This window comes from Gymnoscopelus braueri (genome assembly GCF_963280865.1).
Source record: "Gymnoscopelus braueri genome assembly, chromosome: 6".
Classification (NCBI taxonomy): domain Eukaryota; kingdom Metazoa; phylum Chordata; class Actinopteri; order Myctophiformes; family Myctophidae; genus Gymnoscopelus; species Gymnoscopelus braueri.
Genome location: NC_137607.1, coordinates 29,865,191 through 29,888,705, shown reverse-complemented (window position 1 = coordinate 29,888,705; position 23,515 = coordinate 29,865,191). Strand labels below are relative to the sequence as shown.

At 44.8% G+C, this 23,515-nt stretch overlaps 1 protein-coding gene across 1 annotated transcript; it reads left to right on the top strand.

The window, feature by feature from the left end:
- Window positions 1-23,416, top strand: slc22a23 (solute carrier family 22 member 23). The gene is made up of 10 exons (XM_080430031.1): window positions 1-1,085; window positions 3,038-3,141; window positions 6,209-6,363; window positions 16,799-16,985; window positions 17,259-17,386; window positions 18,934-19,036; window positions 19,253-19,479; window positions 20,198-20,230; window positions 20,644-20,767; window positions 21,536-23,416. Exons 1-10 carry the CDS (start codon window positions 609-611, stop codon window positions 21,966-21,968), a joined length of 1,971 nt encoding a protein of 656 aa, XP_080286157.1. The 5' UTR covers window positions 1-608; the 3' UTR covers window positions 21,969-23,416.
- Window positions 23,417-23,515: the final 99 nt, after the last annotated feature.

Sequence of the window (23,515 nt, the reverse complement as noted above, 5' to 3'; positions counted from 1 at the left end):
GATGAGGAGCACCTCGCCTTCGACAGGTCACAATTTGGACAGGTATAATACCTGTGGCGCGCACGAATGGAGGGATAATTGATGTTTAAGTGGCCTCTCGGGTATTATGGATTTATTTAGGCATGTTTTATTGCCAAGTCCCTATAGCTTAATTCAATCACAGGTGAATGGATTCCGCAATAGGACTTTTTTTTACCCATGGAACACAAAGCCCACGCTGGTGATCGTGCCCGTCTATCTGAGCCCACATCTCTCTGGGAGCGTTGCACGGTGACGAGCCACCCTCTCCTCCTCCTCCTGACCGAACCCCACCTGGACATCACTTTCCTCCTGACAGAACCCGACCCGGGACATCACTCAGTCGGTCACATCCAGCTCGTCATGAGGGCGACCACTACTACGCGGTGATCCGGCGCGTCTGCACGAGTTCTCAGTCTCTAGGACCCCCTCTGTTCTGCTTTGTTGGCTACGGGCGGCTCTGGGGTTCCTTTGTGTCAACGGGTTTTACTCTGAGTGGACGGCAGCAGCAGGAGGACTGGGGCTTGGCTTAGCTCACAGTGATTGCGCCCAGAGACGCTTTCTTCTTTGAGGCCGGGGACGGGGTCGAGATGGCAGCCGGTGGCCGTCCGGATCCGGAGGCGCAGGACCACCCGCCCGAGAACGGCGGCTTCACGCCGCTGGAGCAGCACCCGACGGCGGCGGCAGCGGCGCCCAAGCTGCTGCCGCACGTCGACTGCTCGGTCCTGCCGTCTCTCGGCGGCTTCGGGAGGCACCAGAAGCAGCTGGTTCTGCTGACGTGGATCCCGGCGCTGTTCATCGGATTCAGCCAGTTCTCGGATTATTTTCTCCTGGCGCAGCCCCGAGGCACGTGCGTGCAGCCCGCCGGGAACCAGAGCAACTGGACCGCGGCGGCGTCCCTGACCCTGCCGCCGGTGAGCCCCGGCACCACGGCCGCCTTCCACCTCCTCCAGGCCGACAATGACAGCAGCTACCACGGGGGAGACGCCGGCGGTCTGCTGCTGTGCGCCTGCAAGGAGTGGAAGCTGGAGCTGCAGACCGGACTCAGTCAGAATGTGGTTACCAAGGTAACGATGTCAAGCCGGACCCCCATCTGAAAATATGTTATGCCAGAGAGTGGACCCCCCCGTACAAGATTTGTGTTGTTAAAATGTTTTAAAAAATATTCCACATTTTCGCATTTTCTTCAAGATTTATTTTTGAAAATAGCAGATCTACAAGCTCACGTTTTGAGCTAGTATTAAAACGTTGTGAGCTTGTAGGTCGTCTATTTTCAAATAGCCGATGTATACAGGTTTAAAGGGCTCATGTGGCCTTGTCGCAGATGGGACTTAGTCAGAACGTGGTTACCAAGGTAACGAGTGTGCACCAAATAGGCCTACATCTCCCAGAGTGTTTCATCTAACTCAGTGATTCTCAACCCTTTTCATTTCAAGGAGCGTATGCATTATTAGGCCAGTGGTTCTCAAACCTTTTCATTTCAAGGACCCCCATAACTCTGAGAGTGTAGAAATTATGGATCCATTTGGTTCCATTTGTACAGTTACAGAGTTACAGACCTGTATGGGTCCATTTGGAACCCCACTTTGAGAACCACTGCATTAGGCCACGCATGGACCTCCATTTGATTCGATTTTTATCTCTGGGACCAAATTCCTCAGTGTTAATTTAACTCTCAGAGTGTACAAATGGAGCCATGTCCACTTGGTTCCATTTGTACACTCCTAGAGTTACAAACCTGTAAGGGTACATTTGGTTCTTAACTATCAGTCATTTAGCTGGGGACCCCCTGGAACCCCCTCAAGGACCCCATGGGGGTACCTGGACCCCACTTTGAGAACCAGTGATCTAACTCATTATCATCATCATCATCACCTTCATCATCTCCCCACTTTTGTGTGTGTGTGTGTGTGTGTGTGTGCATTTGTCTAAGTCTGCTCTCTGCTGTGTCGGACAGTTGGACCCAAACAGAAACACACTGGCAGTTAAGCACTGACCTCATTATAAGAAGTACTAGACTGTGTGTATTTGTCCGTGGTTGCTGACAGTGCAGGCATGTGTGCAGTGCTTAGCTAACTAGAACTTTGAGAGCTGTAGATCTCCCCCCTGGCATGCATCAATGTACTGTGTGTGTGTGTGTGTGTGTGTGTGTGTGTGTGTGTGTGTGTGCGCTCAGTCAGTGGCAGTGCACAAGTAGAGTGACGTCTGTACTGCGCCAGGTATCTGTTTTTCTCAGAAAGGATAATGCTGGTCTACACAGCCCATGGATAAATCCATCACTTTTTACCAGAGGCATTTCCACCACTAAAACAGATCGATCATAACCAATAAGCATGCTCCCCCTTTCTCTGTCACTCTCTCTCTCTTCTCTCTCCCCTCACACTCTCTATGTTCTAGTACACAGTTGGATGCACAGTGGGGTGTACTGTAAGTCATGGTTGAACAATGATACTATTTCACACACACACGCACAACAGCTGCATCAGGGATCTGGAATCCTTTTCTGTGCGCACACAAGTGTAGTAATACAAGTGCACACACAGGGACATTTGGCCCTCACAAGTACACACACACACACACACGCATGTCCTTGATGGAGCGCTGCGGTACTCTGTGCACTGACCCATGGGCTGTGAGGAAAGAGCGACAAACTATTGATTTCATGACAGACATACTCGGCCATGATCACACATAACAACACGCATACACATTCTGCTTGCTCTCATTCTCTCCTCCTTTCCCTCATCATGTACATTGTGAATATTTCACAAGTGAGTCGAGCATGTTCGCACACTCTGCCTTCATGAATTATCAAAGTAGCAAGAACGTCCGAGATTTCTTTCAGGAGTTGTTTTCTCTTGTAGTCTTCTCCGTGTGTGTATACTTTAATATTGACCTGTAATTTAAGCAGGTCTGTGCCCGGTTTACTTTCTACAAAAGAAACTCTTACTTAATGTTGGTGAATTTTGATCTTTCCTTCCTCTGTGTGTCTGTTGCTCTGTCTTTGTCTCTCTTACAGTGGAATCTGGTGTGTGACTCTGCCTGGAAGGTGCACATCGCCAAGTTCTCATTGTTGGTGGGCTCCATTTTTGGCTACCTAGTGATGGGTGTCATGGCTGACTGGTATGCTACGTCCCCCCTTTTAATTTTGTGTGTGTATGTCTGTAAGTGAGTAGTGCCCTCTGCAAATTTCAGACACTCAAGTCTCCGTCAAATTCAGTTCCCTGATACAGTGTATATGTATTTATAATACATAATTGTACCGGTATATTCCCAATCTTTCCCACAAGCTTTGTCACAACCTAGGACACAGCTGCACCAGTCGGTCCTTGGTTGGATTTATCACATACCCATAGCCTTATTTATTAACAAAGTCAATGAGAAAATAACATTTGATACTTTTAATGGAATACATAGATTAACATTACTTCGAATGTACTGCCCCTGTGGGAGGTGCTGCGGGAGTATGGGATGAGGGGGCCCTACTAAGGGCCATCCAACCTCTGTACGGCCAAAGAGCTGTGTAAAGTCGGACTCGTTCTCGGTGGGGGTTCGCCTCCACCAGTGCTGTGCTTTGTCACCTATCCTGTGTGGGATATTCATGGGCAGGATCTCGAGGCACAGTTGTGGAGGAGAGAGTTTACAGTTCAGTGAGCTGAGGATTGCATCACCGCTTTTCCCAGATTATGTGGTCCTGATGGCATCATCAGTCTCTGTGACCTCCAGCTCTCACTGGATCAGTTCGCACTTCGCAGTTGAGTGTGAAGCAGGGGTGCCAGAACAAATGTGTGTGTGTGTGTGTGTGTGTGTGTGTGTGGGGGGTGGGGTGGTGTAGTAGAGAGGGGGAAAATTAGACGTTTCTGTGCAGAATGAACCATGAAGCTGAGTCGTAAGCAACATTTCGTTTTATAATTATTTTTGAACAATTAAATTGTAAATTAAGTCACCTGGCTGAGTTTAGAAGACTCACAACTATTTATACTGTTTCTTTCTCTATATCTCTCCCTCTTACCGTATCTCTAGCTCTCTCTCTGTACTTCTATGACTTGTAGCCTATATTATCATGGCTACTCAAAACTTGTGTCAGAAAGATCAATGCTTTGACATCATGTGGGCTACTTTAGTAGCCCACATGATATCAAAGCATAGTTACAACTACAGGATAGAACAAAAACAACTCGCATACGTAAATTCACCCAGACATGGTTGAGTGCAGCCTATTTGATAAACATGTTAGTTGTTATTGATTGGATCCAGCCATCCAGGCCCGTTGCCATAATGAATCTAATAGATGTGGGCAGTCAGCCATGGGTGTAATAACAATTCAAACTAGACGCGTCGCAATTCAGGGCAATTGCAAAGTGTGGTTGCGCCGACGCCGGTCGTGGGCTGCGGCCGCCGGGACTCGAGGAATACGCTGGGAGGAATACTGTCGGAGGCTGCGCCAATTACATTGTCACGTCTCTCATGAGATCACTTGCGTTTCATTTTGAGAGGATCGATCCACCCCGAAATAATGTTTTTGCATTAAACGGTTACATTTTGCGCATTTGTGGCGCCCCCCTATGGATCAAAGTGGAAATGCTTTTGGGGATCCGTTGAGTAAACCACCCTTGACATGTGATTTAAATTTGGGATTGACTGGACGTTTCGTTCGTGATTTGTGGCCTTTTTTGTAAAACGGGCCCCTTCCGCTAACTTTGGAAGCCATTTACGGACGAACGGTATGGACTATCAAAATCTGTTTCGGTCCAGATTATTGCATGGGTCCAGAGATCATGTGTACCGATTTTCGTGAAATTTGGACAAAATATGTGGGAGGAGGAGCTAAAAGTGTGTTTTGAAGAAAATTCAAAATGGCGGAAAATCTATCCTGACGCAAATGGGCGTGGCCTATATGGGGAGATGCGTCGTGACCCAAGGAATCCAGGTGAAAAGAAATTTTGATTTTACGACCTACGGTTCAAGAGTTATAGGCCAAAACGTAAAGGGGGCTGTTATAGCGCCACCATGTGGCCGAATGGTGTGATACTTTTTGTAATAATTTCGGACTAAATTATGAACCTCCCCTACAAATATGGTAACTCTAGCTCTTACGGTTTCTGAGAAAAAAATACTTAAATTTGAGTTTTTTCACTTTTCCATTAAAGCGGATGGGGAAATTTAATGCACTTATAAATCAATATCAATTAAACTATTTAACCAATCTCTTAGCAAAATACAAGCACACGATTCCCGCTCAAGACGGTCATTTTGACATATGGCACGACATTGGGGGATAAAAACTGTGGGAGGAGATGCGGTTCAAAGTATTGTTTATCTAGGAAAATAATAAAGCCGGAGGATTACTATAGTCTGGTTGCCCTGTTAGGGCAACCACACTAATTACTTTAATCATTGAAACAATGGGGGGACCAAAGGTCCCCTGGTCGCCACTGGTGTGAAGCAGCTATGATGATGATTGGCATCTCTAAATCTGAGGCCATGGTTCTCAGCAGGAAACCGGTGGATTATCCACTCCAGGTAGGGAAATTAGTCCTTAACCCAAGTAGTTGGAGTATCTGGGGGTCTTGTTCACGAGTGACAAGAGGACGGAGCAGGAGATCAGCTGGAGAATCGGAACAGCATGAGTGGTATTGCGTTTCCTATGCTGTACTGTTCCCCCAGCTGGCTAATGTGGCCAGGGAAATGTGTATATAGACAAATATACTAATAGCGCTCACTGCTCCTAATAGTTAAGATGGGTCAAATGCAGAGGACAAATTTCACTTATGTGCAAATGTACAGTGACAAAAATACCCCAAAGGAGTAGGGATTAAATAATAATTGTTATTATAATGTGTATATGTAGACACATTTAAGTAGAATACATTCCTGGGCCTAAGTTGCTTTTTATAATTGAGCTGCTGATTTGTGAGAAAGAGCCATTATATGTTGATGTGGTGGGATCAGTAGCTATGGAAACGATGTAAAGAAAAGTGCAAGCTAGTGAGGCGACAGCTGTGACGTGACCTAGTGACCTACTGCCCCCGAAACCAGGAAGTGCAAAGAATGTGAGGGAAACGATAACAAATGACCAGTGGTCTTTTCCACTTCAGCAAAAGCGTCATCTCCTTTTGTTTGACAAGATATCTTCCATTGTATAACCCCTCACCAACCCCACACAACCTCTTTCTCTGTCCCTGCTCAGGTTTGGCCGGCACCCGGTCATGATGCTGTCGGCGCTGTTTGTGCTGGTGTTCGGTCTGAGTGTGGCCTTCTCCGACAACATCACCACGTTCAGCACCTTGCGTTTCTTCGAGGGCTTCTGCCTCGCAGGTCTCACCCTCTCCCTCTACGTGCTCAGTAAGTAGACATGTCCTTGTATACACGGCTGTTCTCCTCGCAGCTGAAATCCCTGTTTGGCTGTCACACATGCTCTCCCTACAGCCTGTTCTTTCCGACGCTCCCAAATGTTATCCCTTTATTTGTCCATTTTCTCCTCTGTAAATCTCTCTGCTTTGTCTCTCCCTCTCCTGCATCTCTTTGCCCTGTGGGGTTGTCCCCAGGCAGCCCACTCTTGCTCTCTCTGTGTCAGTGTTGTTAGTGCTGTGGTGACAGTATTGTCCCCGCTGCCCTGTCCTTTTGTTGTCACAGCGTCAGGCAGCCACCCCTGAAACCCCACTCCCACCCCCATGCCTCCACTAGCATTGTGTTGTCACCGATCTAATCAGTGAGGACCGGAAGAGACAGGGCAAAGTTAGGTTTGGCCAGGCGATTGGGGTTCATATAGTGACACTCCAACAAGCTGTTGGTGTGCACATTTCCGTCTCAAAAGTTCTTCCCTTTATTTTTCATCCCCCATGTTCTGCCTGGAAGGTCCCCATCTCTCTCTGTTCCCTCCTCCTCCGCTGGCCTCATCTTTAGGAACCCTCGCTTTCACCATGCCTAGAGATTAGTCATACAATATGTGCAGGCCAGGGGCAGAATTTGTGGTTGGGTGGAGGGGGGCTCTTTTGTTCATCCCAGCAGGGGGTCTCCTGATACAGTAAATCTCTGCTGGGAAGAGAAAAACCAAAACCAAACCAAATGAATGCCTCTTATCTGGCGAGAGATGAGAGAGTTGAAGTTATCCCCAGGCAGCGGCAGAGAAAGTACAAATGTTAGTGTAAATGTGTAAGTGTGATGTCTGCCATGAAATCCAAATATTTCATTTCATTGCCAAGTATGAGCTTCAAACATGGGAATGTATTTCTTTGGCACTGTTATTAGGAAGCAGACAATACTCATGGCAAGACAGTCAGATGTTAGGAATGTTCAGGATCATGTCTCTGTATGTAATGTGTGTGTATGTTGAAGTTGATGCTCTGAGACTGCGTGACTGGTGGTAGCCATGAAGCAATCATGTGTTCAGAAAACATTTGTTTCATAACACAGGCATGTCTGGAGCCAGTCGTATTTTGCACATGTTTATGTGCGTAAAAGTCCTTGTCTGTCTGTCTGTCTGTAATGTATGCGTGTTTGTGTGTGTGCATGTGTGGTCATTGCTTCCCTTCCTCCGAGGGGAAGCTGACAAAGCCGTTCCATTTCATTTCCACTGGTACTTGAGGGGGGAAATAGTTTTGCTAGCCGTTTTTTCGCTCGATTGCGTTCAGACTGCATCAGCATTTTACAGGCTTCACTCGGCTTTAACACAAGCTCTCTCTCTCTCGTCTTCTCTATCTTTCTCTCCCTCACCTGCTCATTCTATCTTTCTAGCTTTCTTGCTCTCATTTCTTTCTTTTCATCTATTCTTTTCTCTTGATGGCTCACACAAAGATTTGAAAATGTACACATTCATACACACAGATATAAACGCAAAAACAAATCCTGTTTTGAAAAATGTGTACTCTTTGTCAGACATAGAGAAACATATTTGCATGTGTATAGTGTCATCTGTGCATGCATGTTAGAGACCATGCTATATGCTTGTTCCTTTGATGTGTCCATCATATGGTTTTCCTCTGAGCGGAGGGAGTGTGCAGTAGAATGACTGGGTCAACTCACTTTGAAGCTCATACTGTGACAGGCAACAACAGACAGTAAAGCCATGCTGTCCTATTTACAGTATGGGACATATTGAGCCATACACCCTATAATGGGAACATGCTCAAAGCTTCCAGTCCACAGATGAAAGACATGATACAGTTACAGTACACTGTAAATCGGCAGGGAAATATAAGTGTTTGTCACACAGCTGATGGCGAATAAAAACATATGGAACTAGAAAAATGTGCTCCTCGGAGCACGAGTCTCCACCAGGCCAGATAGTACAAGTCAATCTTAGCCAATCATGATGAAATATGAAAAATTCTGACCTGTCCGTCTTGATGACATGACTATAGAAATAATGTGTGCTGATTTGTGTGATGTTTGGACAAAATCTGTAGGATTAATATAAAAAAAATGTTTTGCAAAGATCGGCCAGCTGGTGGCGCTATAACTGGCCAATGTGAAAATGTGGGGCAGAGGTTCTGCTCTGGCCTGTAGGGAGTGTGTGTGCACAGTTTCACGCCGATTGGTCCAACGGTGCCGGAGATTAGCTGTACACGGATGGACGGACAGGAGCCAAAACATAGTCTTGGCCACATCTTCGGCCTGGCGTAGAGTGCCGGAGACAATTAAACAAATTGGCTGCAATCCTACCCACACCAACATCTCTTGTTTTACGTCTCTTGGTTGTGCCCTTTACCTCTGAACCTTTCGACCTAATACTTAGTGGTTTCTGTTTCTTCCAGACAGCTTACTGATCATTCCAGCCAAGCTTCATGAAAATCTGCAGGTTAATACAAGTGGACAGTGGGAGGGACAGTGGGTCTGTCTGTAGTGGAAATATCACAACCACAACCCTAGAGCCATTTGTTCTGGTCAAAGTGGCCATAATGTTCAGAATCCTGTAGACCTTGCTGTTCAGTCCTGTTGATCTCCTCATCAGGTTAGGGGTCATGACCATATGAACCAGCATGGCCCTGTTGAATAGACTCCAAAGGAGTTGTGTGTGTTCATTAAGAAGCATATTGATTGCCTTGTGTGGTCAGCCTGCTGTATGATAATAAGATCTGTACTGGGAACCACAAACCAGTAGTTCCCCACCTCGATGTGTGTGTGTGTGTGTGTGTGTGTGTGTGTGTGTGTGTGTGTGCAGGTGCGGATTAATGCTCGGGCTGCCCTAGGCTGCAGTTTAGCCCCCGGATTGGCCAGAATATTTTCAATAATCTAAGTTTACTTCAGAGAAAAAACAAAATCGTGACCCCTATTGGCCCATAACAAACAAAAATTAAGCTGCTGATTGGGTAGATGGATGATCATGTGGCCACCGGCGGTCAATATCTGGTGGACAGCAATGTTATCTCACCTGTTACTGGACAGCATAGCTTCAAAAAGCCAGGAAAATAATATGAAAAAAGCACAATGGCTGAAAAAAACAGAGAAAAAATTGGACTAGTTAAAAATAGACTGAGATTCACAATGGAGCAAAACAGACTGAATCACCTGTCTCTGATGTCCATTGAAAGTAATTTTCCGCGCAAATTGGATTTTCCAGCCTCATTAAGGACATCTCTGTCAGAAAAACAAGGAAGAAAAGCCTCTGAAGGTAGGAATAATAGGCCTGTGTATAATTGGTCTTCTGTTGAATTATTGCTGTTATGCGCTGCTGCTGTGTTTATTGTATTTCTGTGGGGTTGTCTTATTGGAGAATTGCACAGCAGTTGGTTTTATGTCTCTATAAGGGTGATTTTGCCTTGGTAAAACGGCGTGTTCTGTACTGCTGCAGATGTTGTAGCCTACCTGTTGGTTTTAGAAAGCTAAAAGCTGTTACTAGCTTTCACCGTGAATGCCTTTCTTTTTATAGCAAAGGCTGTGTCAATGTGTGTGTATGCCGCCAATGTATCACGAGTGTGTGCACGTTGGCCTTGTAATATTCCTAGCACACTTTTACACATGGCACTGCCACTAAATGTTTCTTACAGCATGGCTCTGCAGGAGGCCAGTTGTCTATAAAAGTGTGTGCGTGTGCGCGCGCGCCCACTTTCGCTATTCACTTGTCCTTCTCTCAGGTCTTCTTTTCCCCTACTCTTACCCCCTTCCCGTCTTCTCTCCCATCTCCCTCTCTCTCCCTTTCTGCTTGTATTTCCAAATGCACTCATTTCTTCTCTCGCTCATTCTTTCGAGACTTATATAAAATCTCTCTCGTCGTTCTGTTATCTCACTGCTGCACACTGTGCGACAAATTAACTCCACTGGAGATGACCAGCGCTTGTTTACTATTCTAAATGAGATGCTGTTTATTTATGTGTGGATGTTTGTGTGTATTTCGCTGTTGTGCGAGCTTACTTACTTAATTCAGAAGCCACTTTATGATTTCCTGCTTCGACTACATCCATTTAAAATTGAAAACCATCATATCTGTCTACTGTACACAAGTGTTTTAGTACCTTTTCTGGAATAATATCTGTCCATGCTACGGCAAGGCAGAACGCGCATATGACATGATCATTCATGTACACTGGGCATGCACATTCTTGGCATATCGTATAAACATTCAATTTCACATACAAAGGGCACGCACGTGCTGTGCATATCACATGATCATTCATGTACACTGGGTATGCATGTGCCGGTGTACATTGGAAGCATGCAGTTGGTTGGTTAGGGAAGAATGGAGAAAATAACAAGCGATAAGATATTTCTGTTTTACTTTTCTCATTAGAGAGAATCCAATACATTGATCCAGCATGTAATGTAAGCCTATTGCCATTCCGTCCGTGCACTGTGCTCATACGTTTCAGCTTGGATAGTGTAGAGCAGTGGATCTCAACCTGTAGGCCGGGACCCCCAGGGGGGTCCCCACATGATTTTGGGGGGGTCCCCAGATGACAGTAAAGTGACAATTTAAGGGCTTTTAATACCTAAAGAAAGAAAGAAAGAAAGAGAAAAAAGAAATTAAATGGAAAAAAGACCATTACTGCATAAAAACGAATCAACAACTATACTATAAAAACTGGTCAAACATTGGCCAAATTGTTAAAAAATATAGGACGGAGGCAAAGATTTTGAAAATAGCTTTATTCTTTATTCGTACCCCATTAGCTTCCGCTGCCGCGGTCGCTAGTTGCTAGTTGCTCACAAGCTTTACAAGCTTGTAGATCATCTATTTTCACAATAGTTATCTGTGGAACCGAGTCAAACTAAATGTAATGCCTTAGCTCCTACAATTTCAAGTGCTTGTCTGGGTGGGGGGTCCCTAGCCTTGCGTAGCCAGACACTTTTGTTTTTTTGCAATGGCAGATTCGTCTGGAACCAGGCTAGGGGGTCCCCAGTTCAAATATGATTAATTTGGAGGGTCGTGGCCTGAAAAGGTTGAGAACCACTGGGATAGTGTATAGCAGTGGTTCCCAACGATTTCATGCCAAGGACCCCCAAATTAATATATATTTGGCCGCGGACCATAAAATATTTTGTGTCAGGAATCCCCCATACAAGATTTGTATTGTTAAAAAACATTTTCAAATGTTTTACCCCCGGGGGTCCCCGGATGGGATCAGAACACTATCCATGCAGAAAACCATCATCTGAACTGATTTTTGTGTTATTTTAGTTTGGGTGGAGAACGGTGCGTGATGGAGGTAAAACCTGACTCTCTGCGGGTCACAGGGTTTAGTGGCGAGGCCCCAATGGGAATTGGTCTCTTCTCTCTGCGGTGCAGGGGTCATGTCTCCTGTTTCCTATTCTCCTCAGAGATTATTAGGTAATCGCACAAACATGCAGGGTGTGTGTGTGTGTGTGCGTGCTTGTATTACTATACTTGTGAGGTCCAAATGTCCCCACTAGTACAATAATGTGAGAAACGGACATTGTGAGGACAATCTTCCTGGTCCTCACTGGAGAAGTGATTGTTTTCTGGTTATAAAAGATTTTTAGAGTTGGGACTATAATTAGGAACAGATTAGGTTTAAGATTCGGATTATACTTTTACATTTAGGGGTTAAGTTTATAGTTATGCCTGATATATTCATAGTTGCGTGCCGGTGTCGTGCATGATACCGTGCATGGTACTGACATGTTAGTATCATGGTCAGTATCATGTTAGTATTTGGTCATTATCATGTCAGTATCATGTTAGAATCATGTCAGTATCATAGTCAGTATCATGGTCAGTATCCTGTTAGTATCATGGTCAGTATCATGTTAGTATCATGTTAGTATCATGGTCAGTATCATGTCAGTAGCATGGTCAGTATCATGTTAGTATCATGTTTGTATCATGTTTGTATCATGGTCGTATCATATCAGTATCATGGTTAGTATCATGGTCAGTATCATGTTAGTATCATGGTCAGTATCATGTCAGTATCATGGTCAGTATCATGTTAGTATCATGGTCAGTATCATGTCAGTATCATGGTCAGTATCATGTCAGTATCATGGTCAGTAGCATGGTCAGTATCATGTTAGTATCATGTTTGTATCATGGTCGTATCATATCAGTATCATGGTTAGTATCATGGTCAGTATCATGTTAGTATCATGGTCAGTATCATGTTCGTATCATGGTCAGTATCATGTTAGTATCATGGTCAGTATCATGTTAGTATCATGGTCAGTATCATGTTAGTATCATGGTCAGTAGCATGGTCAGTATCATGGTCAGTATCATGTTAGTATCATGTTTTTATCATGGTCGTATCATATCAGTATCATGGTTAGTATCATGGTCAGTATCATGTTAGTATCATGGTCAGTATCATGGTTAGTATCATGGTTAGTATCATGTTAGTATCATGGTCAGTATCATGTTAGTATCATGGTCAGTATCATGGTTAGTATCATGGTCAGTATCATGGTCAGTATCATGGTCTGTATCATGTTAGTATCATGGTCAGTATCATGGTCTGTATCATGTTAGTATCATGGTCAGTATCATGTTAGTATCATGGTCAGTATCATGGTCAGTATCATGGTCTGTATCATGTTAGTATCATGGTCAGTATCATGTTAGTATCATGGTCAGTAGCATGGTCAGTATCATGGTCAGTATCATGTCTGTATCATGGTCGTATCATATCAGTATCATGGTTAGTATGATGTGAGCTTGTAGATCGGCAATTTTGGGCTTTAGGGTTAACAATGGTGAAAACATTTGGTAAAAACGCCATTAATAAATCGTGTTTATATGTTGATGTCCTCACAAGTATAGTAAGTATTACAAACGTGTGTGTGTGTGTGTGGTTGGGGATGGCTCATGCTGACTCAGCTGGGAAACATAACTATCATCCCACGTCCTGTCCTCCCCTCCATCTGCCCCCCCCCCCTGCTGCTCTATCTTCAAACCCAGAGGAGGGGTACAGTGTATATCATCCCCGACGGCAGCTGTTATCACGCCAGCTCCTCCTGTCGCCTCGGAACACACACACACACACACACACACACACACACACACACACACACACACACACACACACACACACACACACACACACACACACACACTGTATGCAACGTGCACGCGCTCCCACTCTAATCCCTAGGCAAGGTTACCCAGAGAGCATTTGGCACACACGCTGAGATGGTGGCAGTCGTGGAAAGTAACTAACTACATTTACTCAAGTACTGTACTTAAGTACAATTTTGAGGTACTTTTACTTTACTTGAGTGTGTCCATTTTTCTATACTTTATACTTCTACTCCGCTACATCTGCAGAGGCAAATATTGTACTTTTAACTCCACTACAATTATTTGACAGCTTCAGTTACTAGTTACTTTGGCGATATATATATTAAGCACTCAAGCACTATTTTGTACTTCGGCTATTCGGAAATAGCTCACAATTGTACTTTTGCTCAAGGAAATGTTTGAATACAGGCATTTTACTGTGTGTGTGGGGGTGTGTGTGTGTCAGCCCTTTGTTATAACAGATTGATTTGGCCAAATGGATACATTCCTCTCAGTGTCACTCTTTCTCAGCCCATTGTTTTTGTTTTTTCTGTTTTCTTCTCGGTGGTCCCCCCCCCATCTTTCCCGTCACCCGCTACTGTTCACTTGCAGCTCTAACATGACGGCAGAGAAGGTGCTTCTTGACAGAAAAGAACAAGAGGGATAGAGAGAAGGGAGGAGTAGGAGGGGAGAGATGTGTCGTGGGCACGTTGGCTTTGGGGGGATGGGGATGGAGGCTTATGGGAGAGAAAGAGAGCGGGAGAGAGAGGGAGGGTACTGAGAGCCACTTCAGCGGGGGAGTGCAGGCAGGAGACGGGGTGGGAGGAGGGGGGGTCAGCCCACAGGGAGGGCAGAGGAGTTGGTGGAGGTGAAGGGGGGCAGTGAGATAATCAACACAAGAGAGGAGCCATTCTCTCCCACTCAGCTGCAACAAAAGGCCCCCTTGCCCTTGTGTGTGTGTGTGTGTGTGTGTGTGTGTGTGTGTGTGTGTGTGTGTGTGTGTGTGTGTGTGTGTGCGTGCGCGTGCACGTGTGGATAGGATACAGTGTGTGTGTCCTGTCCTCTGAGTATGCTTGTCCGTGTCTGTATCTGTGTGTGTGTGTGTACTCTAGGAGAGGATGTGGCTGTCCCAGTAGACACCTCCCTAGAGGGCTTGGCGTGGGGCTTTGTTTTTGTTTTTTCCAGGGGGTTTGGTTTGGGATTGCTTGCCATTGCCAAGGTTTGGCAATTATTATCTTTCTTTGTCAAGGAGGGTGGGTGGTTTTCATAACAAGCTGGTTGATGCTGTCTCATACATAAAGTACTGCACATAAAACAATTGAACATTTTGGCATTTAGCTGATGTTCTAACTTCTTATCCAGAACATCTAAAAGTACAAGATACAAAAAGGTCCGGGGAATACAGTAAGATCTTTAGCGTTAGTTTAACCACTTAAACCCTATGTACTTTGTTGATCGGGGTACTTGGTCTCTTCCTCTTTTCCCTCTACACAAAATCTCTTTGCCGAAAAAGCCAATCTACAAGATAGACAGAACTGCTATTTTCGCTGAATGTTCGCTCTGTTGATCTGAAATCTGTAGATCTGCGTTGTTTTGCCAAATGTTCACTTCAGAATAGGGATGCTGGGGTTCATGTAGCCTGGTAAACCATCCCGTCGAATTCCCGAATTCACATTTCATTTTTATTCAGCAGCTGAATGAAAATGAAATGAAAATGAAACGCTGAACGCAGCGTTCATTTATTGGTGTGTGCCAATAAAAAAGTGGAAATGTGAGTACTTTGACCTGCATTTATTTGAAATTTTTGATGTGCTACCTTTTGGGGATTTCTTTAATTCCTTCTTTTGATATGTTTATATTGTGTTAAGAAACCAGCAGAGGCTGATTTCTATTCTGCTAGGGTCTTCCACTGGGATCTGTCTTGAACCGTCATGTCATGTCTGTCGACTGGAGGCTTGGGAACAGATGTACACACAGTGCTGGCTGGCAAAACAGACACATGTAACACACACTCTCACTCTCTCACACACACACACACACACGCACGCACGCACGCGCGCGCGCGCGCACGCACGCACACACACACACACACACACACTCTCACTCTCACTCTCACTCTCTCACACACACACACTGGAGACAGAGACAGAAGAGACTTAAGGATGAGTCAAACTGGGGGGTCAGTTTAATTTCCTTCTGTTTGGGATCCTGGGGGGAGGATTTGCAGGGAGCTGTACAACGCTCTACTGTACATTACACCAGGGATGAGGGGGGGAGGGAATCACACTCATGCCTTCAGGTTTTTTTTTATTCATTTTACCTTCTCATCCTCCTGTTCTCTGCCACTGCTTCAGTGGACCTCTTACCCTCTGCTGCGCCAAAGCAATTTCTATCCGTCTCCCTCTTTTAGGTACTGTAGCAGTGACAGTCCCAGATGGCATTTACTTTGATACCACAGCCGTAGCGTAGCCTCTCTCTTTCTATCCTCGTCTCTGCATGCATCTTTCTTTCTCTCTCTCTCTTTCTCTCTCTCTCCTCGTTGGCTTCATTATCATTCCACCGTCATTCCACAAACTGATGAATGGAGGGAGTTCTCGGCTTTCTCTCATTTGTATTCTGCTCCTCTCCTTACTTTCCTGTAGGATATTCCCCAGCCCCTCCCAACCCAATCCTGGCGCTAGCTCTCTCGTTTCTCTAGTCTCCACAACACGAAGTGACAGTACAAGCCCCGTTTAGCGAGTGAACCGCCAACCCCCCACCTACCTTCTCCATTGGTCACCTTCTAAAGACCTTGCCATCTGCACCGGGCCATCTGGACTGTACCAACTTGCTGGCAGCAGGGAGAGGAGGAGACAGGAGGCCAGGCGGAGAAATTAAGCCAGGGCACGCTGTGAAACTTTCACAGACTGTCCGAACCCTGTGAACCTTGTGACAAATAGTTTGTGCAAAGTCCATGTGGCCCGGTCTTTTCAGGGGAATGTTCAGCAACGGAGAGGTGCTTAATTATTTATGGAGGAAATTAGATGTTGGCCTCACCATTAAAAAGACACATCTCATCACATTCCTCCAGACCACTGAGGTTGTTGTTTAGTTCAACAACGTAAACACACACACACACACACACACACACACACACACACACACACACACACACACACACACAACCGCACAGTGTACTTGTTTTTGCCCCATGTCCAATTTAGGCTAAGCTTGTGAATTTGAACCAACCCCAAGGTTTAACTCTTGTCTATTTGTCTTTCTCTTTCTCTCTCTTGTTCAAACCTCATGGTTTTCACTCTCTCCCTCTTTCTCCCTGTGTCGCTGTAGGGATCGAGCTGTGTTTGCCAGGCTGGCGCTTCTCCATGACCATGGTGTCCAGTTTTGTGATGGTGGGCGGGCAGCTCTTGATGCCAGGTGTGGCGTCTCTGTGTCGCCATTGGCCGGACCGGGACGATTGGCAGGTCCTCCAGATCGTCATAATCAGCCCCTTCGTTCTGATGCTGCCTTATGTCTGGTGAGTGCCGCCTCCTGAGGGACTCTACTAAGCCAGTTTAGTAGTCGTTGCTGTCAGGACCAGGCCACGGCTTGTACAGTACACATTTGTACTACGCAGTGGCACGCAGTACACAGCACGCTGTGTTTAGACCAACGCACAATACTCTCTTTCTTCCATTGTCTTCATGTCTTTTCCCTTTCTGTCTGTTTCCCCTTCTCGCACTTAACATATTCTGTTCTCATCTTCCTTCTGGTGTCTTTCTTTGCTCTCTCGACCTCTGTCTCTCTTCAGGATTTTTCCAGAGTCCCTACGCTGGCTGCTGGCCACCCAGCACTACAGAAGGTCAAAGGCCATGATGCTGTGCATCGCCCGGAAGAACCGGGTCGACATGACAACCGAGCCCAGTGGAGTTATGACAGGTGAGGAAGGATTCTGGATCAGACATCCTCACCATTAACACATTTACCGCCGGGCCCGTAGTTCTACGGGCCGTTAAATCCAACGGTTAAGCGCCGAGCCCGTAGTCCTACGGGCTGCGGTCTTTTCGCGCATGCGCGGTCCGGGTGCACTTTCGGATTTTTTTTGATCCACTTCCGTTTCCGGTTTGATGACAGGAAATAGAATTATTTGGGATCCGGTTTTGAAGATCACGCCCGCTCCCATTCTACAGACGAAACTGAAACTCAATTCTCTTCCTGTAGTTTTTTCTCCTCGCATTTCACTGTTTAACGTAATCCGCTCTAACTCAAACATGGATGCCCCGTTTGACACGCGATCTTCACTGGGAGATACAGGGAGATCTCGCGGATGTAAACAGACCGTGTAGAGCTCAATCTTAAGGATTTTAACAAGATCTATGGCGACATGAAAAAAACAAAAAAACAACAAAAACACCTTGGCACTGGTGAGTACATTATGAGATTAACCTCTGGCGGTCGATGTGTTAAGAATAGAGATGCACGGAATGCGGTTGTATCCAGGGATGGGGCAGGCAGATATGGGTCATAGAAATTTATATCATTAATTAGCGGCTCGGTATTGGCCGGGTGAAATATTTTAATTTGAGTCTCTTCTTCCCATTCTGTGAATTCCAAATCCACCAGCTTATTTATGCTCGTCCGCTGTCATCATGTCAACAACAGGGAAGACTCATTACAGTGCATAATGCGTGCGAGGCACAGCACCATAACATCCCACAGATGTCATATCCTTGTCCAACAGGAGAGCCCACAGTGCGTAAAGCCCAAGACAGGCACAACAGCGCAACTTAATTGATTCTTTCAATCTCCCTCTTGCACCCTGCTGACAGAATCAGTCATAATCTAATGTTAATGAATGTTCCGTGTTCGTCTACACATCCAAAAGTTCAGTTGTTACACTAATTTGTTGAGGTTCATACAGTGAAATTGTTTGCAATAGGAAGCAGTACTAACACAGTCGCCAGAACAGATGATTGCGTAATAAATACTTACAGGTTGTGGATCAAATTGATGTCTGCTTTATCATCATTTCCCCCTCTTTCATCCCCAACCAAGCATAAGACACAAATGACATTTGTCACAAGCATCACAAGCGATTTTATCCCCAGTGGTCAATGAGCCAAGGCTCATGTCAAAAGTCGACTCGTAAAAAGCCTGTCATCACAAAAGCCGCTAGCTGATATTTATTTGCGCTGCTTATTTATTTATGTGCGTATGTTTCCCCCCTCATTGTATGTAGTCTCTCTGCCGCCAGCCTCAGCCCACACTGTGATTGTGTGAGGTATTGTTTTCTCCTGCTAGGATGTCTAGGATGTCAACACTGTAACCGATATTAGCGATTTGGAAATCACTGATGTTGCACAGTCAGTGGGGCTCTAGCTACCCTCCCAAATTCCTGTAATGCTTTCCTTACTGTGTGCTGAAGGTGTGAGAATTCATCCAAGGAAAAAGGTCTCAGTGTGTGTGTGTCTGCGTTTCATCATCAGAATTGGAGCAGGAACTGCATAAGAAACCCAAGAGGACCTGCATTGTGAAGATGATGAGCACCAGGAACCTATGGAAGAACATTGTGGTGCTCTGTGTCAACTCGTAAGTGTGTGTATATAAGTGTGTTTGTATAATAATAATACAGTATGTTTGTGACTTTGCTAATGAACATCCGTTACGTTAAGTGGCTATGAATGAATTACACATGAGCTGGCCTCCCCTAGAGAAAAATAAAGGTAGGTTTATCTCTAGTATGCATTCCACTGATGACACTTGCCTGAGCTGACAGTTTTGTGTGTGTGTGGTGTGTGTGTGTAGTCTGACAGGGTACGGGATTCACCACTGCTTTGCCCGCAGTATGATGGACCCTGTTTCCCAGCCCACCGCCATGTGCCACACCGACTATTTCACCATGGCCGGTATCGCTGTGGCCACCTGCCTGGCACTGTGCCCAGCGGTGGGGTTGATGGGCCGTCGCGGAGGCCTACTCACCTTCATGATCATCACTGCCCTGGCGTCCTTACTTCAGCTGGGCTTGCTCAACTGTGAGTGACCACTTAAAGAAAAAGATGATAGGTGGATGTTCAGCATGCTAAGGAAAATCTTCTTGGATGACAGGGCAGCTAAACCAAGAGAGTTTTTATTTATTTTTATAATTTACCATTTCGGCATTTAGAAGACAATCTTATCCAGAGTTACTTACAAAGTGCAAACTCAGAGTGAATGGCATGAACCCAAGTCAACAAATGACAGGGTAAATGGTTAATTAAAGCTGTCCCCTCACTAGAGGCTAATTGGCCAGATTTGGGGACTGAATCGCCCCTCCATACAATCGCAGGGGTGTTCCCGATTCGAGGCTGATTGCCACTATTTTAAAATGTTTTTTAAAATAGTACATACACATACACATAGACACATATCTAACCACATGAACCCTGGCATCCCTATATCCTGGAATGAACATTTGACAGGAGGGGGCCTTGAAAAGAGCACTGGGGGACTCCTGTCAACTATATAGTATATAGGGTTTAAGTGGTTAAGGATTGCCTATAAACTTAGTTTCGTTTAACTGGAGCATCCCTTGTCTTGACCTACCTCTGCTGTATGTGGTCATTATTCCAGGCTTTCATTGTGAACAGTTCAGGTTTATCCTAATGGCTGTTCTCATTTTCCTTTTGCTTCTACTTCAAAACCCCTTATTTGTGCTCTCTAATGTCATCCTCCTTTATCTTCTCTCATTCAATGCTCGCTAATGGAATCCAGTGATTGGGAAGTACAGCCTCCACCACGACATAGGTACAGTTGGGAGTATGGGAGCTTGTTACCTATCTTTGATGATTGTAAAAGTTTGCCTGATGTTATATCTAACTGAATGACTGGGTTAGATATTTAACAACTTTCAATTTGGCGTCCTTATTTTAGGCATGTCATTATAGGCACACTTGTTTTTAAAGAGCGAAAATTGCAGATCCACAAGCTCACAGAGCTTTTAGATCAGCTATTTTCGCTATTAATCACACAATGTATAGGGCTTAAGTGGTTAAAAAGTAACTGAGTAAAAAGTAAAAGATTCAGAGAAGTTGATATATGCAGGTAATTGTATAATAACCACTTTTTAAATGGTTCCCAAGGTACCATGATTAAATGCTATTGTGTCATATCCCATTTAATAGTGATGCACTGACGTTTGGTTTTCCTTGTCTGTGTAGTATTGAGAGATACTCTGAACAGGAAATTCTCTGTGGCATTCTCCATTATCGGAATGTTCTCCTCTTCTGCTGTCAGCACCCTCAGCATTTTCTTCTGTGCAGAGATCACCCCTACTGTCATCAGGTACGCTTACAAGCTATATTTGTTGACCAGTGTTCCCCAGGGGTCTATACGTGGTACTTTATAACAATATGGAAGCATTGCAAAGATGTTCATTTGAGAGTTCATATGGGGGTATGATGGTATGGTACTAGCTCAGCTCTTGTTTTAAAGTTGCTAATTGGCTCCATCTTGTGGGGCAATGTCGAAAAGCAAGCACACTTGTGGAATTGGTAAGTGCAGCTGACTTTTGCAGCCAGAAACTTCTGTTGTTTGCTAATTCTATCAGATCATCCATTAAAGGCAGGGCAACAAATAAGGGACAACTTTTGATTTTACTAGTCCATATCTAAACAACGGTATCAATTGCTTTTCTCATCTAATCTAATGATATGGAAATGACTTGTGTATATATACTGTATTGACAGTTCTTCTGGTACTTCTGTGTAATATCAGCATGTACATTGTAAATGTCTAGCATTCAAAATTATTTGCAATGCTCTGGAAAACTAATCAATATGAAATTAAATGTATATTGATGATCTATCGTATCCTTGTATTTGCTTGGGTGAGTGTACCAGCTAACCTGGACTTCTTTCACTCCTGACATTACAGCCTTGACTATGGGAAATGTGGGAGCAGGGTGGATTTAGCTGTGCCAGCGATATGTATGCTGTGGTGTTTGTGAAAATGCAAAATTATAACATGTGCTTTTCACAATATTTGCACCAGCATTTAGAACTATGGTTATCATCTTGCTGTGAGTGACGTTGCCTCTTAATGTGTGTGCAGGGGTGGGGGGCTGGGCCTGGTGCTGGCCAGTGCTGGCTTTGGCATGCTAACGGCCCCCATCATGGACCTCCACAACCAGAAGGGCTACTTCCTGCATCATGTGATCTTCGCCTGCTGCACTCTGCTGTGCATCATCTGTCTGCTGTTGCTACCTGAGATGAGGGGTCAACCTTTGCCGGAGAGCCTGGCAGACGGAGAAATCTTCACCCGCCAGACCCTGCTCCGGCCCGGAGAGCAGCATCTCCTCCTTACAAAGACTGACCGGGACTACTCCCGCGTCCACGACACGCCACTACACCTCTCTGCTACCGGCAGCGCCACGGTGGCGGTGGCCACCGCTCTGGCAGCGGTGCCGGCCTCGTATGCCCTAGCAACTGGAGGAGAGGTGCTTGGCAACTGTGCTGCTGTAGCCAACGGGGTGCGAGCGTCATAGCAGTGGTCTTTTGTTTAAGGGATCTGATATTAGACTGGTCAGGTGGTACGGGGGCAACAAGCCTCTGAAGAAAACCAGAGGAGTCTTTTCAAGGTAGAACCAAAACAAAACCCAATGAATTATTTAAATGACCCAGATGGACACTTGTTAAGGGCCAGGATGAGGTGGTGATGGCGGTAATATTTAAGACTATGATTCAGGGTACATTCAGGAGCTGCCCCAAAAATCTTGTACTATGCTGAGTTTCTCTCAAGTGAATGTGTGTTCTTGATATAGACTTAAAAGGTTTTCATATGGTGCTCAAGTGAATTGATTTCACTGCATTAGTTGTATGTACACTTATGATTTGCAAGCAAAAGCAGAGAATACAAATTAACAGGCAAAGACTGAAGAACAGTCAGACAGGCTTTCAATTATGTGCTCTATGAATTTTCAGTGTGAAGTTTGACTTAGTGAGGATTTCAGTGTTCTATACATTTAGGGGTTCTTTTGCACTAAATGTCAAAGACACAATCAAGTGTTTATGATTTTTCAGCCAACATGTTAGAAATCCAGGGATTGGCTTAACCACTACCACTCTGAATTGCATGAAAGGGCAAAAATGGATTCATACTTGTGTTGTGTATATCTTTAATGATTTGTGGTCCCAGTACCAGAAGTCCAATTTGGCACTTTATTCTCAGAGGTGAGGTCAGTGTAAAGGCTTCTTTAAATTGTAAGCATTACCTCTGCTCAGTGTGGGTTGTATGATGGTTGTTTGATATGATTTACAGCCGGAGACCTTTGCAGACTGTGGGGACGGTCTGGGGAGACTGGTTAATGCTAAATGATTCTGAGAGTTGAATGGACGCTATACGGAACAGCTTACTATGTCTTATGACACATCTCAGCATTGAAATGGCTTTATCATGAAGGTTGTGTTCTTTTACAAAACAAAGAACATGTGGCGTAAATTAAGAAAACCTGTATTTATTTTGTCCTGTTAACAGGACATTTCTGTTGCTTGAATTACCTCCTTAACTTAGCGGGATAATATTTCCTCCTTGTTCTCCGTTCTGTGGTAATGTTATTGGTTGTAATCCTGTTCTTAGGATGTGTAACTCTAGCCTGACATAATAATGGTGGGCCATGCCAGAAAGCACAATATTTATAGAGGTTTTGAAATAAACTTTTTGTGGAGAATAGAATAGAGCAGCTTTAGGACTGACCTACTATAGATGTTACTAGCGTACATTTGTACAAGATCACTTTACCATGTACTATGTTTAGGTTTCAGTACGTATTTGTGCCATTCACTGATAATCTATGGACTTAATCAACTTTCTTTTACACATACAAAGCACAGCAGATAGTTTTGCATTTTTTCCCCCAGTAAAACCTGGAGCCAAAGCTCAATGCACAGTATGCATCCTCCACATTGTTATCATGACGTGAAACACATGGTACATATTTGGAGCACCATGTATAGTTTGCTAGTTTGTATATCTTCAGTAATTAAGTACTTGAGAGAGTGGAAAAGAAAAGTGAAAGCCCAAAGTAACTCGAAC

What these genes read in the sequence shown, in the direction of transcription:
- slc22a23 (XM_080430031.1), top strand. Translation starts at nt 609, where the DNA reads ATGGCAGCCGGTGGCCGTCCGGATCCGGAGGCGCAGGACCACCCGCCC. An exon ending in GTCAGAATGTGGTTACCAAG is followed by an intron (nt 1,086 to 3,037) that starts GTAACGATGTCA and finishes TCTCTCTTACAG; the next exon opens with TGGAATCTGGTGTGTGACTC. An exon ending in CAGCCTCCACCACGACATAG is followed by an intron (nt 20,231 to 20,643) that starts GTACAGTTGGGA and finishes TTGTCTGTGTAG; the next exon opens with TATTGAGAGATACTCTGAAC.